General features: G+C 40.3%; 1 protein-coding gene, 1 long non-coding RNA gene and 1 other non-coding gene across 3 annotated transcripts; 2 read left to right on the top strand and 1 right to left on the bottom strand.

The window, feature by feature from the left end:
* Positions 1-1,322: 1,322 nt before the first annotated feature.
* On the top strand, positions 1,323-1,464 carry LOC132180193 (small nucleolar RNA snoR137). Its single transcript, XR_009440081.1, has one exon. It is a non-coding gene; the product is annotated as a small nucleolar RNA snoR137 (small nucleolar RNA).
* A 6,895-nt stretch (positions 1,465-8,359) lies between these two features.
* Positions 8,360-9,646, bottom strand: LOC148586636 (uncharacterized). The gene is made up of 2 exons (XR_015911818.1): positions 9,423-9,646; positions 8,360-8,521 (listed from the first exon to the last, which is right to left on the bottom strand). It is a non-coding gene; the product is annotated as an uncharacterized LOC148586636 (long non-coding RNA).
* Positions 9,647-12,075: 2,429 nt separating this feature from the next.
* LOC148586635 (uncharacterized) lies at positions 12,076-12,702 on the top strand. The gene has a single exon (XM_088515719.1). It carries the CDS (start codon positions 12,076-12,078, stop codon positions 12,700-12,702), a length of 627 nt encoding a protein of 208 aa, XP_088371845.1.
* Positions 12,703-13,533: the final 831 nt, after the last annotated feature.

The following is a 13,533-nucleotide window of genomic DNA, read 5'->3' as shown; positions in this document are numbered from 1 at the left end:
AAAGATCTCATAAAGTGGATGCAGTAAAGTCACACTGATGTATGATGCGTTTGAAATTGCGATTTAACAAGAAGAATTTACGTTTTTAAAAGGTATCGTAAAGCGTAAGGAATTTGGTATTGCGATTTAAAAAACATTTATTTTAAAATAGGAAAAAAATATGCGATTTCTATAAGCAGATAATGGGGTACTTATTTGAAAAAGTGCAAATTTAAGGGTCCGTTTGGGATTGCGATTTTAAAAATTGCTTTTTGAAATCACTACTTTTTAAAATCGCAAAAGCGTTTGGTAAAACATGTTAAAAAATATATATTTTTTATTAAATATTTGTTATGAGAAATTGTGATTTTGGTTTAAATTCGCATTTTTTCAAATAAGCACCTCCTATCCATGCCAAACGCCTTATATTTTGCGATATCTTTTAAAAAATCAGATTATTCTTGCAAAATTACAATCTCAAACGCACCATAAATCAAAATCATGATTTCACATGACAAATATTTGATAAAAAAATATTTTTTTAACATATTTTACTAAATGTCTTTGCGATTTTAAAAACTCAATTTTTAAAATCGCAGTTATTAAAATTGCAATCCCAAACGGACCAGTAGTGCTACTTTGAAACCATGCTAAATAAGTTCTCTGGCATGGGCTTTGCAAAATAATTCACATGGTTTGGGCTCGGGCAAATTCAGGCATCATGTGCTGGGGGCGCATCAATGATAATCTTGGGCGCTCAACTACCAGACTGCCTATAAAATTAGAAGCCCTATTATTAGACTTTTGCGCTAATGGCACCTTAAATTCTGGATCATGGCACAAAATTTCAATTTTTAGGCCCACTATGCTGTCAATTTGGGCTAGCATCAGACTGGGCTTTGCTCTGATCTGCACGGTATGAAATGGTATTTTCGTTATATTAGGTGAAGTAAAGGGGTACTGCTGTATATCATATGACCTTCGTTCCTCTATAAAACCCTAGCCCCAAGCATGAAAATACCAAGCGCCGCTCCTTATTCTTTAGGTCATGTTCTTAGTGTTCTAAATCCTTCCCATATTTTTTGTCGCTCTAATCTCTAAATTTCTTTATTTTCAATGGTAATCGATTCTCGTCGCTTTTGATAGGCGTTGCGTTCGTCGGTGGGTTTTAATCCAGAAGGACGCGTCAACGAAAGCGTAAATCAAAGCCCAATCCGACCATTTTTCCTTTACATAACAAACAGCTACTCATCGATTGGTTGGTCGTAGTTTGTTTCATGGTCGGGTTGTGACATTTGTTTTTGAAGCAATTATTTATTAGTATCATATGTTTTTAGAAGGGTGTTGCTTCTTACTGGTGAACTCCCCCTTGTTTCATAGTGGGGGATGTTCATGTTTCCGAAGCATAGATTGATATCCTTGCCAGTATTAAACAGCGCTGTGTATTCTTTTTGAGCACTGTGCTACCTGTCTCCTGGTATATTTCCATCTTATTTTTTCTTTTAATTGGGATATTTTTGTTTGGTTTTAATTGGGTTTCATTGAATTTTTAAATTGTCAAATCTTTTCTTCCCGTTGTGATTTTTGCGTCGATATTTTACTTGGTTTTTTTAATCGTCTTTTCATGAATCATTTTGATCAGATGGTTGTTATTGGGAGAATTGTGAACTGTGGAGGATTTAGATCCCCTTAGCACGGGCTTATCGTGAGCTTCAGGATTATAAATTGCTTTAACTCGGCCTGTTTGATTTTATATTTTTTAAAATTAATATATAGAGTTTAAAGTTGTCAAATCATTTCTTTAAAAGGATTTTTAAACTAGATGATCTAGGTTTTACACTATGAAATTTGAGAATTAGGGTTTTGAAATCTGACTATACCAATGCCACTTTGATGGCCTGGAGTGGGAATATCAATCGAACTAATCTTTGGAATTGGAACACATTTTGGCCGACAAAAGTCCCTGGTGCCCCAACTATTTGGTGGATTGGCCTATGTTCTGTTTGGGCTAAAGTAGAACTGATTTTGTTATACAAACTCTTGGGCTAAAAGGCAAGTTTTACAAATTGGCCAGTTCCCTCGCCAATGGTGAATAGAAGGAACATTTATATGAGTTATGGCGTCTAAACCCGAGAACCAAGAAAATTATGGAAAAGGAACTCTAGGCCCCTGCACAAGATGACGGTATATTCCTTTGATCAAAAAGGTGTTTGATGAGGATGAAGTAGCAATTTGTCAAATTTCCTATTGGCTCCTGTAAGTTAATTTGGTGGTTTACAGAAAATGGACTTGGAATATGAATGTCCCCAATACACAGTGAGTGTTTTTGTGAAGGCCATGTAATGATGCTTTGCCCACAAAAACCAAATTGATAAAAAGGAAAACACTCTCGGATCTATATTGTCCTATTTGTGGCTTAGGGAGGTGGAGACCATGGCCCTATAGGGCATATATTGTGGAGTTGTTCGGTGGCAAAAGATGCATGGAGTACATATATAAAAGTACGCTAAAAAGAGCCTCAAGGATGGTGAGGAGTTTATTCATATTGTGGAGATTGTGGAGGAATTCTTTGATTTAATGGCTGTGTGGCAAGAAATCTGTGGTAGGGGAGGAATTCTTTGATCCGTGGGGGAATTTAATCATCCAACTCAGCTTGCAAGAAAGGCATCCGATTGACTTCGTGAGTTTAAAAATGCTAATGCAAGGGTGAAAGAAAGATAGGTAGGTGGTAATTCAACGAATCAAACTGGGAAAGCTTTTCCATTTGGTTTTGTGAAGGTAAATTGGGATGCACGTAGTGGATACGAATAAAACGAATATGAGTATTAGTGTGATTGTGAGAGACCATATGTAAGAGGTTGTCGGCGTTGGTAGCTCTCAAATCGTATATCATTAATTTAGTTGTTGCAGAGACAAGGGAGGCTTTGGTGGCTGCAGTATTTTCTAGAGGGGGTTGTAAAAGGTGGAGTTCTTCAAGCGTAGGCACTGAAAAAAGACGAAAGGAATTGGTCCAATATGATCAATTGATCGAAGATGTTAGAGTTGTCATGGGTGAATCATGTTGGAAATGAGGCAAAATGGGTAGTTCATAGACTAGCCAAGGAAACGCTTATTCTTGTGAACGAACAAAGTCACATGGAGGGAGCCTCTCCTTGTAAAAAAAAAAAAAAAAAAGACAAAATCTGATGGTCCTGTTGGAGAAGAAAAAAAAGAATTCCAAAAGCAAGCATTTAGCTAAAACAACAAGCACTCATTTGATTAATTAGGATAATGTATAGCATTATATATCAGGCACGGATCCGGCTTCTTAGATATAGAGACTTCCAAATTTTACAAATCTGCGATTAATTACGATATACCAGCATTCTCTAGGTAGTTGCAGTAATTAAAATGGCATATACATATGGCCCTTAACTCAGAATCATATATATATATATAGTAGCTAGCTCACATGCATGAAGCCTTAATTAATCGGTGCAGCGCAGCGGTACATGAGGAACTTCTCCATGGCACGGCCACAATCAGCGCAGACAACCCTCTCGGGGTTGATCCCAGCGGTCCCTGGCAGTATCGGACGGTTGCAGTGATGAGGGGTGCGATTGTCTGAGAGGTGCTGATTGAGTGCCGGCACAAAACCTATCTCCCCCACCTTTTCTTTCCATGTATCAAATCCAATCAAAGCCGGCAAAAATGGTGTCCCCCTAGGCCCTAGCCATTTCTGCCGATCCCCTGCTGATCACAGCCCAACCCTCATCACTCCCACCAAAGCTCAGCATTGTCATGATCTCCTGCATTATGGTGTCGTTCTCCACGCTCTTTCCGTGTTGTACCATGGAGTACCACATGCTCTCAAGCCTCACCCAGAAGAACCAGATGAGTATCGGGTCTGGCAGCACGTGGCTAAGCTTTTCCGCAACAATGGTTGTGTTGTTTTTGCAAACCTTGTCCCTCGGGTTGCTCTTCCCCACGTAAAGCATCTCCAGTTGTATCTTCGCCGCTTGCGCAACATTACGCAGAGCTACTGTAAACTTCCGCACCCACTCCATATCTCCTTACCCTTGTCTCAAATGCACCTTCCAAAGATGGCGTGTTCAAATGTAATGCTTGCCATTGTTATCGCCATGGCTTCTTCTATAGATGCGACGAGTGCAACTACAACCTTGATATTCAATGTTTTACAGCTCCAGAGACCCTTATGCATAAAGGTCACCAACACTCTCTCTCAATTCCTACAAGTTCAAGTGAAAAATGCAGTGCTTGTGGTCTTCAGTCAAGCAATTGTTCATTTTTTTGTATGCAATGCAAGTTCATCTTGTGTTTTAAATGTGCAACTCTTCCACTTGTGGCTTGGCATTCGTATGACGCACATGACCTCAATCTCACATACACTGTTGAAGATGATTTCGGATAATATTATTGTCTAATTTGTGAAGACAAAAGAAATTAAAATCACTGGTTCTATTACTGTAAAAAATGTGATTTTTATTGCCATCCCAATTGCATAGTAGTAGATAAGTATTGATACATCAAATTTGGAAAAACATACAAAGACGAAGTTCACCCACATCCTCTCACTATTGTGCAAAAGACCCAGTGCTCCCCTCCTTGTGATTCGTGTGGCAAGCCTTTTGATGGTGTGGCTTTAGAGTGTACTCAATGCAAAATCAACATCCACCGAGGGTTATTTATTTTGAAGTAAGTCAAGACTATATATATATATATATATTTTTTTTTTTACATGTCCACACAAAAGGAGAGGAGAGGGATTCGAACTAGTGACCTCCGCTTCATTAGGCGTGGTCCTAGCCGATTGAGCTACCTCTTGGGGACAAGTCAAGACTATGTTAGTGTGAGAGACTGAGAGTGAATGTGCTTGTGTGTGTGATATATTCATAATTATTTAGCCTTGCGAGTCATGTTAGAGTCCAATAAAGAGTATTGATAATAGTTCAAATGTGCCTATTTCATCTATTGAGCATTATCATACTTTATTTTATACTAACTCTTGCGTTTTATATTTAATTATGACATACTGTTTAGTTATTAAATGTGAATTTAATAGCACAAACTTTAGGAAGTACTCCGAACAGTCCTTGCTAGTTTCTCTGAGGAAACTAGGCTAAGGGGAGAGTCTTCTACTGGAAACAGGGTGAAGGGTCAGTTTGTAACTGCGGGGATGGGGGATGATTTGGAAGCCTTGTGTGGACGGATGTCCCTCATAGGAGGGGAGAAGACAGGCATCAACATTGTTGAAGGAGAAGTTGCAGCAGACCGAGAAAAAGGCGAGCGATGTTTAGTGGGTAGGATTGGAGACGACAGGAGAATAAACAAAGAGGCCTTTAAGAATGTTCTTTCGAAGATATGGCGAATTTCGGGATCTGTGGTTTTCAATAAGGTGCAAGATAATGTCTGGGTGTTTGAATTTGAGGAACTAGATGATAAGAAGCGGGTAATGGAGGGGAGGCCATGGTCTTTTGATAGACAACTCCTGATTTTGAATGATTTTGATGGAAGCATCCCTCCGGCACAGATGCAATTCACTCATTCCCCGTTTTGGATCCAAGTACAAGATATGCCGCTAATTTGCATGAATAAGGGGGTGGATGCAAAGATTGGCGAATCTCTGGGAACGTTAGAAGACGTTGATGTGGCCGGAGATGGTGGTGGATGGGGAAGATGCCTAAGGATTCGGGTGAATATTGATATCCGTAATCCTCTGGAACGAGGCCGGGCTTTATCGCTGGGGGGGAAAGACTATTGGGTGACGTTCAAATACGAGCGACTTCCTCATTGTTGCTTCGATTGCGGTCGGATTCTGCATGGGGCGAAAGGATGCATGGTGTTGAAATCTCAGCGTAGGCATGAAACAGCAGGTCCCAAGCCATGGCGTGTCTGGCTCAGGGCGGAGGAACCACAGAGGAGAATGGGCGGGGAACCAGGCGACGGTTTTTTCCAGGGAACAACTCGACACGATGACGGCGCTTCGTGGAAGCAGGGGAGTACCAGAAAGGAAAGTCCCGTGAATCATGGGAACCCTAGTAACGTCAATCGTTCTGGTTTTGGAGATAAAGATGGTGGGAGCGCATCTCTCCTTAATGAGGATAGGAGCGTTGACAATTTTAATGATGCAGGAGATTCTGCTGAAAATCTGGTGGAGGGGATGCAGCATTCGCTGGCAGGGACCAAGTTAGTAGGAAAGATGTCACGTGGTGAAGGAAAAAAAACTGACGAGTGCATGGAGGTGGGGAATGTAGAGACGTGTCCACCTATGCATGCACCCATGCGTCAGGTAACAGTACAGGGATCAAATGCCGTGCTCTTGACTATTGAGAAGGAACAAGGATTAAGGGATAGCCAGAGTATGACACAGGGTTTGGCGCTGGCAGGGGACTCTCAATCGGCAATGCAGAAAGCTCCTGATGGGACGCACTCAGCTCAGCAACACACTGACATGATGATGGACAAGGCAAATGACCAACAATTGGGGACGGTAAGGGGATCAGTGAGGCGCTGGAAGCGTCAAGCCAAGAGGTCTGAGCAGCAAATGGCAACTAATAATCTGCCAGGGCAAAAGAGGAAAGTACGTGTGGATGAGGTGGGCGGAGACAGGGAGGAGGTAGGGAAAAAAACCAGAAAGCTTTGCCTGATTCGATTGATATGGCGGCGGCTGTTAAACAGCCCCGCCACGCTCAATGAGTATTATTAGCTGGAACCCTCGGACAGTTCGTGACCTTAGCCAAATGGTTAGGGATAAGAAGCCCGACATTTTGTTTCTAATGGAAACAATATGTAAAAAGACGAGAATGGAATGGCTTAGAGTAAAACTTGGCTTTGCGGGTCTTTTTGCCGTCGATCCAGTGGGTAGAAGTGGAGGTATTGCGTTATTATGGAAGGAGGACAATGGTCTGGAGATACAAAATTTTTCACAGAGGCATATCAATGCCACTGTGAAGAGGAATGGTGATGGGTTTCAATGGAAATTAACTAGTTTCTACGGACATCCGGATAGCTCGAAAAGAAAGGAGGCGTGGGCACTGTTACGGCATCTCCAATCATATATGCCTGAGAGTTGGATGTGTGTGGGTGATTTCAACGAAATAACGCATCAAGGAGAAAAAACGGGCGATGCTAGAAGAAGAGAAGGTCTTATGGAGGACTTTCGCTCAACATTGGAAGATTGTCGACTGGGAGACCTTGGCTTTATTGGGCCGAGATTCACATGGTCCAATAAACGAGCAGATGGTGTTTCGACCCGAGTTCGTTTGGATAGGGCAGTGGCTAATAACACTTGGTGTGCTCACTATGGAGGAGCAGAAGTTCATGTTCTTGCAGCAAGAACCTCTGACCACAATGCCCTATTAGTACAGTTCGAACAGAAGAAGCAAAAAGGTCGGGTTGGTGGCAAGGGATTCAAATTTGAAGCTCGATGGTGGCTGGATCCAGAATGTGGGGACATTATTAAAAAGGCCTGGAATGACCCGGTGTTGTCAGGGGATAGCATGCAGTCCGTACGGTGTGGCTTGGAAAATTGTCAATTTCAATTGCAAGGGTGGAGTCGAATAAAACACGGAAATTTGGAAAAGAAGGTGGAGAATATGACAAAGCAATTGGCTGCCTTGCAGACTGGAGACCGTCCTGAGGATCAAGAGACGATTAAAAAATTACAATTAGAAATTGACATACTTCTGGAACATGCAGACACAAAGTGGAAACAGAGAGCTAAGCAACATTGGTTTCAGAAAGGAGATAGAAATACACCTTTTTTCCACGCTTGGGCGAGCCATCGGAGAAGGGTTAACTGTATACAACGGGTAAAGGATGATGAAGGTCGGGAGTGGACTCAGCCGGATGACATTGGTCAAGCTTTTGTTTCCTTCTATCAAAAGCTTTTCCAAACTGATGGTCCACGGGGCATAGTCGAGTGCTTGGAGGGATTAGAGGTACGGGTTACTCCTGACATGAATAGGTGGCTTTTGCGTCGGTTTGTGGCGGAGGAGGTGGATTTTGCGCTTTCGCAAATGGGTCCCTTGAAATCCCCTGGCCCGGATGGCTTTGCAGCATGTTTCTATCAAAAAGCTTGGGATGTCGTCCGACAAAAGGTATGTGCAGCTGTACTAGATTTTCTGAATGAAGGTATTTTTTCTGCTGAGATAAATGAAACCCATATTGCTTTGATTCCCAAAACCAAAAATCCCTCTCTTATTACTGACTTTCGGCCTATTAGTTTATGTAACGTCATTTATAAACTAATTGCCAAGGTCTTTGTAACATCCCCAACCCGTTAAGGCTGAGTTTGCCACTTTTCTTCTTTTACAACAAAATTCTTGCAAAGATCTATAAGGTCTATCAGAGTACTTGATTTTAAAGGATACGATAAATGTATAAAACATTATTCAAGAGATTTTATTACAAGCGAAATTAGAAAACATTAAACTTGAGTTGCAGAATATCATATTATTACAATAACTTATATGAAAAGACTTTGAAAATTAATAATTATTCCCGTCCCCATTCCGGCCTCCTATTCCAGCATCCTTTCTACCTGAAAACAAGAAATAAAACTGAATGAGCCCAAAGGGGGCCCAGCAAGTAAAATCCACAACCATAAATAGTTTTACTCCTTGTTCTCAGTTTTGAAAATCATTTTCGCAAATAAATATAATTCTAGCCATAATAATATCTGTATGTACGGTTGCATCTCCCGTAACATATACATACTATTACATCTAGTAATAGATCATCGTTGTAAATCATCTTTATAAATCATCATCATAATGCATCATTATAAATAATCTCTGTAAATCATCATAGCATATCATCGTTGAAAATATAGTATCATTTTCTCATAATAAGGCCCATGTACACTATTACCCCTGTGCACGAGGGTTGCGGGTCCTGTGACCATGGCACTGAACTGTGGCCACAGCCATGCCCGACCATCAATTAACTCTTTCTTGGTGCACTCAACGGTCTAGTTGATGGAATACCACCTTCTGGCATAGCCTCCTTCAGTGGTTTCGCCTCCATCCGAGTATCGGTACCGAACTCTCATCTTATCTTATCTTGGGGCCAAAAATACTCTCCTCCATACATGTGCCCTTATTTCATAAACATTTATCTCATCTCTTGTACTTTTCTTTGTACTTCTTTTGATGCATCTTAGGGCAACATGTAGGAGGGTTTATCATCTTTTTTCTTTCTTATAATCATCATCATTTCTCAACTTTCTTTTCTTAAAATGGAAACTTTTCCAAATATAAACTTGTTGTGCTTAAAAAGCATTTAAACAAATAGAAACTTTCTAGATAATTCTTTTAGAAATCCTTCATGCATGCAACATAACTTCATAATACGTAAATAAAATAATCATTTACAATTTGATACAAGAATATATAAATAGCATGACATGAAGTAATTTTAGAAGGGGTAGTGAATTTACTTACCTCTAGACTGAAACTAGAAGTGGTATGAAGGAATCTAGTTGCTCCAATATGACTAACACCACTAGTATAACTTTTGAAACTAATTTCTAAAGTCCGCTATCTCTTGTGTTCTTTCTTTCTTGTAGCGCTTGGTCTCGCCCTTTCTCTCTCTGTTCTGAGTAAACACTCTTAGAAAGAAGAAAGACCGAGTAAAAAGCGGAAGAAGGAAGAATATATGCAAGAGATGGGAGAGGAGATGAGTGGTGAAAATTCTGAAGGAGAAGAGCTCTATTTATAGGAGAAAATCAAACACTATTCTATCGTCAATTTACAATTATACCCTCATTTTACTATTCCACCAACCCTATACTATTTCACCAACCCTATACTATTTCACCAACCCTATACTATTCTACCTTCAATTTACAATTATACCCTCATTCTATCTTCAATTTACAATTATACCCTCATTTTACTATTTCACCAACCCTATACTATTTCACCAACCCTATACTATTTCACCAACCCTATACTATTCTACCTTCAATTTACAATTATACCCTCATTCTATCTTAAATTTACAATTATACCCTCACTTTACTATTTCACCAACCCTATACTATTTTACCAATTACCATTCTCTAATTACCACTCTCATAAATTTCTCAAAAATTAAAACCCTTAGCTACAATGGATATTAAAATAACATCATTATCAAAATAATCTATTTAAATAGCTTTGAAAATTCTGGGACACTACAGTCTTAGCGAACCGTATGAAGAAAGTACTGGGGGACATTATATCCCCCAACCAAAGTGCTTTTATTCCTGGCAGATTGATCACGGATAATGTGATTATTGCGTTTGAAGCTCTACATACTATGGACACCCGGTTAAAAGGCAAAGAGGGCTATATGGCATTAAAACTGGACATGAGCAAGGCGTACGACCGAGTGGAATGGGATTTTTTGGAGACAGTAATGCACAGGATTGGCTTTGCCCCCAGGTGGGTCCAATTGATGATGACTTGTGTGAAAATAGTGAGTTACTCTGTGTTGATTAATGGTAGACCATATGGCAAAATTACCCCCACTCGTGGTCTGAGGCAAGGGGACCCATTATCTCCGTATTTCTTTATTCTATGTGCAGAAGGACTTACTACATGGATCAACAAAATGGAAAGGGCGGGGGGAATTACCGGATTGCCTTTGACACGAGGGGGGACAAGGTTGACCCATTTATTCTTCGCAGATGATAGCCTTCTTTTTTGTAAGGCTGATTTGGTGGAGTGGTATTGTATCCAGACGGTGCTACAAGATTATGAACAAGCATCGGGGCAGAAGTTGAATAGGGGCAAAACATCACTATTTTTTAGCCGTAATACTCAATCGGAGGTTATAACACAAATCTTATCAGTAGCGGAAATAAACTCTACCCAACAGTATGAGAAGTATTTGGGGCTTCCGGCACTCATAGGCAAATCTAAGGTGTCCTCTTTTGCCGAAATAAAAGGGCGTATATGGGACAAGATGCAAGGTTGGAAAGAAAAATTTCTTTCCCTCGCAGGCAAAGAAATTTTATTGAAGGCCGTAGTGCAAGCCATTCCGACATACACCATGAGTGTGTTCTTACTTCCCAAAACGTTGTGCACCGAGATTAATTCAATGATGTCAAAATTTTGGTGGGGGTTTAAAGATAATGACAAAAAGGTGGCCTGGATGAGTTGGGAAAAGATGGGAAAGGCAAAAGAGAAAGGAGGGATGAGTTTCCGTGACTTAGAATGTTTTAATGTTGCTTTGCTTGCTAAGCAAGGATGGCGAATAATTCAAAATCCAGACTCTCTTGTGGCACAAATTTTAAAGGAGAAATATCACCCAAATGACACCTTCCTAGATGCTCCCTTAAGTAAGAAATCTTCATATGTGTGGCGGAGTATCTGGAATGCGAAGAAGTTGCTCAATGAAGGTTTGGTGTGGCGAGTGGGAAATGGGAGGCGGATCAAAATCTGGGGTGATAAATGGCTCTTTTCCCCTACAACTTATGCTATACAGTCACCTATAAATACATTAACAGCTGATGCCAGAGTTTGTGAACTGATAGACCAGGACTCACAATGGTGGAATATAGCTCTCATCAAGGATATATTTTTGGAAGAGGATGTAGCCAAGATATGCAGCCTAGCTATTAGTCCACGTACCCAACAAGACCGGATGGTATGGGCAGGGAATAAAAATGGCGTTTTTTCCGTAAGGAGTGCCTATCATCTGGCGAAGGATTTAAATTCCAGACATGACAGTGGCTGCTTGGGCTGTGATAGTATGACTCCTCTATGGAAACAGATCTGGAAGATTTCGGGACCAAGAGTTATTCCTCTGTTTCTTTGGCAAGCCTGTAATAATATATTGCCCACCAATGAAAATCTGTTCAAACGGCGAATCACTACTGACCCTTTATGTCCGATTTGTCAGATGGAAGTGGAGACCGTGGGACACGTCCTGTGGAGCTGCCCGGCAGCGCGGGATGTCTGGATGGAAGGAAATATACGATTTCAGAAGAGTTGCAGTGAAGAGGATAATTTTAGCAGCATCATCCTGAGATTACGTGAGAGGCTTACAGAGGAAGATTTTGATCTAATGGCCTGTCTTGCACGATAGATTTGGCTGAGGAGGAATAAAATGGTCTTTGAAGACAAATTTTCACACCCAAAGCTGGTCTTTAAATCGGCCTGTGACCAACTGGAGTTTCATAAGCAGGCATGTCAAGGTGTCCAAGGAGTATCACAACTGACCCGTGCGACAGGGGAAGTAACATGGCAACCTCCACCCAGGGGAATCTCCAAACTCAACTGGGATGCGGCTATAGCTGCTGACAGGAAATTGATGGGAATTGGAGTGATTGCCCGGGACTATGAAGGTAGAGTGCTGGCGACACAATGCCTGACTAAGCCTTATGTTCGTGACCCTGGAGTGGCGGAAGCTATGGCTTTGAGGGCGGCAGTGGTGTTAATGGAACAGCTGGGTATTACGCAGGCTATATTGGCAGAAGATTGTTTAGAGGTGGTGCAAGCTGTGAAAACAGAGGAGAGCAGCCTGGCTCGGTATGGGTCTATTCTGGAAGATACCAAAGAGCTCCTAAAGGTGTGTAGTTACTTGGATATTTGCCATGTCCGTCGTACATCTAATGAAGCCGCACACAGGCTTGCGAAACTGGCAGTCTCTCAAAATTTGAATCAGTTATGGATCCAAACAGTTCCCCCTTGTATTGGGGATATTGTAATGGCTGAAACAATTTTTGCTGATTAATGAAAGGATTCTTTTTCCCCTCAAAAAAAAAAAAAAAAAAAAAATTGGTATTATAAAGCAAGTTATTGTCTTTTGTAAAAAAAAAATAAAAAAAAAAACGAAATAGAAAAAGAAAAAAAGAACAAAGACAAGCCAATGAGCCATACACCTACGTGGGACCAATAAAAAAGAGTGAAAGAAATAAAAGAGGAGAAAGAAAAGCCATGGGTAGGTGGGACCAGCAAAACACAGAGAGAAGACTTTAAAGGAGAAAAGCTAACGCAGGGCACGTAATAAAATAAGAAAACAAAAGGCTTTCAAGGCTTTATTTCCCGAAGAAATGTGACACCGCATGAAAAATTGGAGGCTTTGTAATTAAAAAAATGGTTAAATATTTTATTCTCTCATGTGGTTTTATTTATTTATTTATTTTTTTGTCCCTTATGGTATACTTTTTATCACAAGAGGTATCTTTGGTTTGTCTAAAGACGAAAATGTTACTTCCGTCTAAATTTCGTCCAAAATTTGACAGAACGGCACGTCAGCACCAATAACAAATTGACACATGTCCATATAATTAATTGCCATAACCAGGGACGGAGCCAATAAATTTTATGGGAGGGGGCCAGTCAAAATTTTTTTTTCTTCAGTTCTTTAGAATTTTTTTTATTAAAAAAAAATTATTTTGATTATTTTTCATGAAATAAAGACTACCGTAAGGACAAAAAAAAAAATGTGAGCATTTGAAAGTAAGGATCAAAAATTAAAAAAACTTAATGGGTATGGCCCAAAAAAATTAAGAATAGGGCCAAAAGTTTTTATTGGATATGGCCAAAAAATCTAAAAATAGGG

This window comes from Corylus avellana, chromosome 4 (genome assembly GCF_965113065.1).
Source record: "Corylus avellana chromosome 4, dhCorAvel1.hap1.2, whole genome shotgun sequence".
NCBI lineage: Eukaryota > Viridiplantae > Streptophyta > Magnoliopsida > Fagales > Betulaceae > Corylus > Corylus avellana.
The sequence above is the reverse complement of the archived record's forward strand: the minus strand, read 5'-3'. Positions and strand labels throughout refer to the sequence as shown.

Bases quoted from the DNA above. Each gene is read 5' to 3' on its own strand.
- LOC148586635 (XM_088515719.1), top strand. From the start codon at position 12,076: ATGGTCTTTGAAGACAAATTTTCACACCCAAAGCTGGTCTTTAAATCG.